At 52.2% G+C, this 3,472-nt stretch overlaps 1 protein-coding gene across 1 annotated transcript; it reads right to left on the minus strand.

Annotated features, from left to right (window-relative positions):
• Nucleotides 1-43: 43 nt before the first annotated feature.
• On the minus strand, nucleotides 44-766 carry CSUI_009306 (cytochrome c oxidase subunit I; the record flags this gene model as incomplete). Its single annotated transcript, XM_068069422.1, has 1 exon — nucleotides 44-766. A coding segment is annotated over one exon (180 nt), but the record flags the coding sequence as incomplete, so codon positions are not given.
• Nucleotides 767-3,472: the final 2,706 nt, after the last annotated feature.

Below are 3,472 nucleotides of genomic sequence, written 5' to 3' on the forward strand. Positions count from 1 at the left end.
CAGCGGTGGCCAGGAATGTGCGGGATATGGTCATTAGCTTGGGGGGCCGGGACCGTCTCCCCTAGCCAAGCAATCAAGAAAGGCCTCGAGCACATGGTGCAGCACGGTTCGCACGACTGCCTCGCTCACTCCACATCCACGTTACATCCAGCGCCTGACAACGCCTCCGTCTGCCCTCGCGAGAGACGACTGAACTATGGCCGTTCGCGTATATCTTACTGCCTTTACGAGGAAAAGGAAGCAGCCAGTCCCCGTCTTCGTTAGCTCAGTGTCAATTCGCCTCCACACACTCCTCTCCTCTGTGGGACTACACTCCTAAAAAGGTATGACCCGGACAACACAGAACCTGTGGTCCGGTGGTAACCCGAAACATCCTTCATTGGGCTTCCAGCCGCCCCTCAAGCTCTCAAAAGCTGCCTACTGTACGTGGTCGGACACGCTGCGCGCAGCCGCCGTACTCACTCCCACGATACATCTCCGCGACTGTGAACCCGTGCATCGATCGTCATGAGAGGCGCCTAGACTGGGGTGGCCACCCGGTTCTTACTGCCTGTAAAAAGGTAAAAGAAAAGCTCCCCTGCTCAGCTAGATCCCCTTGTCCTCGCCGAAGAAAGGTAAGAAGAAGTTTAAAGTNNTACTACATAGGAATACAAAGAAACAAATACTTAGGAAATGTGAACCACCTGTCACAGGTAAGAAGAAGTTTAAAGTATCTCCAAACATATCTTTAGCATAATATACAAAACCACAAATTGTAGCTAATACAGCACCTAGCACTACACCCCAGGAAGAGTAGCAGTCACGGGAAGTATAGCTGACACGACCCCGACACTATCTGCATCGCGCTCGCCTCCCTCAGCCATCCTTTCAGAGCCAGCTCACGTACGCGGTACAACACCCACTACGCCATTGCCGCCGTCGTGATAGACCTCTGCGTCGTGACGGCCCCCTCCGTACTTCACGAGGGACGACCAAGCTATGGCTGTCTCAAAATATCTTACCTCCTGCCCGCCGAAAACCAGTACACCAAGTCGTTTACACGCCGTCCTCGGCGATGTAACGGTGTGGCCAGCGCCGTGCGAACCCTAGTCTGTCACTCCTTTTCACGATTCAACAGCTGCATACACTGCCTCGGCGAGAAATTAGGCGTAGGCGGTCTACAGGCTGGTGACCGGTTCCTCAGTCGCTACTCATACTGAACTAAACGCTGCTCTCCCAGCAACTGTGGCATAGTTTCACCACCGTCACCGGTCGGACGCCTTTCCGCGGGAACACATTCCCGTGACCAAAGTCTCTGGAGAACCCACGAGTCGGGCGTCAACGCCCCAATCGCCGCCTCCTCCACATTCGGTCTTTAACGATCTGACACAGGAACTGCTATGCAGTCCACAAAAGCCTTCCGTTAAACAATACGCAGCAGCTCTTAAAGTGTACTTGGCTTCAGCAAAGGCAGCCCATCCCGACGCGCGTCGCCACGACCAGACAACCCCAACACAGGCAGCACAACTCAAAGCGCTCCACCCACGTCCCCAGAGCGCTTTAGAACAACCAAGGGAGTGGCCAGGAACAGGGGCGCTGGCTTGCCGTGCACTCCAAAGTACCAGAAGCCTTCGCAAACATGAGCTTCTCCTAACGGAGACCTGCTCCTGAAAAAAAAACTCCCGGGACCGTGCTAGAAACCAAAAATAGCTTTTCACTCAGACAAGTGGAAAAATGGGACGGAAAATGCGCAAGCAGTCCAAAGATAAGTAAAATGTCAAAAGTCTCTCGTCTCTCTTTTTGCAGGACCGGAAGAAAAAAAACCGCCCTTTCTAGTCCTAGGCCAAGAAGGTAGCCTGTCACAGGATACTCTTTGGCAGCTCGGCGTTTTCCAGTAGCCCTGAGAAGCATCTCTCGAAGCTCTTCGCGCTTTGGATGTGCCATCTGTTATTGCTTCCTAGCCCTGACCTGCACTAGGGAGGTGCGTGGTGTGAATGGGCGGTGCCGGCAGCACGTGCAATGTGTTGTCTACGTTGACTTTGACAGTACCTGGGATGTACTGTTGGTATGGAGCGTCTTGTCCGTGACAACGGCAGCACTTGAGATGTGCTGGTAGTGTTGGGTTTAGGGTTTTCTGTGACGACAGCGCTTTGGGGTGTGCTGTCGCGCTGTGTGGCGGAAACATATCTGAGCATTGTGAGACACGCTGATAGTTGTTGACCAAAATTCCTGTTGCAGGTTGAGTTACGTCCTGCGTGAATTCATGAGAGCGAAAAGCGATATCGCGTTGCGTATGGGCGATACAGAAGTCGCCGATTGAATTCTTTGCTTCCTCTGTTCGAGTTCCTCGCGTGGCTGTGACTTGCTTGCATGTCAGAGCCCCGAACCAAAGGACGGTTTCTTCACCGAGCACGGCAGAAAGGGGTTCTCGTGGAACACCGTAAAGGTCGAATAGACTGTACGTCACAAGCTGGAGGAGTGTGTATAGATAGGCATGGATGGCTATACACATATATATACGTTTTCATATAGATAGCTCTCTCTGAATGTATTATAATATATATCTCATCTTCCTATTTCTGCTACTCCTTGCAGCCCCCCCTTCAGCGGTATTCAGAGCTGAGTGTTTACGATACGACGACTTGCGATTTGTGTAGTGTTACAGCTCTGTGATGCTAACCTCGCAGAGGAATGCACTGGCCGCATGACTCATGGTGTCATACGACACTCTATGACAGCCGCTGGTTCTTGGTGCTTTCTTGCATGACCAGGTGGCTTAGCAGTGGTGGCCAGGAATGTGCTACGTAAGGTGACTTTACTGTGTTATCTAACTGTTTTAATTTTGTGCTTTGAGTGTGCTAGGTAAACTGAGCTTCCTTTATGCTGTTGTATCGGTGTGCTGCGTAGGGACGGGGATTGAGGGTGCCTACGGAGCGCCGGTCCGCCCGGCCGCACACCGGCGGCCGCAGGGAACACGCGGGGCTTGGCAGGGCCGGGGGACCCTTTTTTCCCCCGGATCTTTTCTTGCGTTATATATGTATTTCTTCTTTTTTTCCCCGTTTAGAACACAATTAGAAAAAGAAAAAAGAAAAAGGAAGAGGAAATAAAAAGATCAGAGCGGCGGCTGGAGGCTGCCGCCGGTGCGCGGCCTCCGGGGCAGCGGATCCGCGGCGGTTGGCGAAGCCGGTGGAACTTTTTGTTCCGGAAATCTTCTCTTGAGTTATATATGTATTTCTTCCTCTTTTCTGATTTAGAGCACAATTAGAAAAAGAAAAAAGAAAAAGGGAGAGGAAGTAAAAAGATCGGGGCGGCGGCTGGGGACTGCCGCCGGTGCGCAGCCTACCGGCAGCGGACCGCATGCGAACCGAACGGTTCAGGGACTTGTCGCGGAGAAGAAGAGTTTGGAGAACTTTGTGGGCTCTTGTCTGGAGAGAGAAGAGAGTTTTTACATTTTGTGTTGCAACTGTTCCTCTGGTTCCATGATTTCCTTCGA

The sequence above is a fragment of the Cystoisospora suis genome (genome assembly GCF_002600585.1).
Source record: "Cystoisospora suis strain Wien I chromosome Unknown contig_5522, whole genome shotgun sequence".
Taxonomy (NCBI): domain Eukaryota; phylum Apicomplexa; class Conoidasida; order Eucoccidiorida; family Sarcocystidae; genus Cystoisospora; species Cystoisospora suis.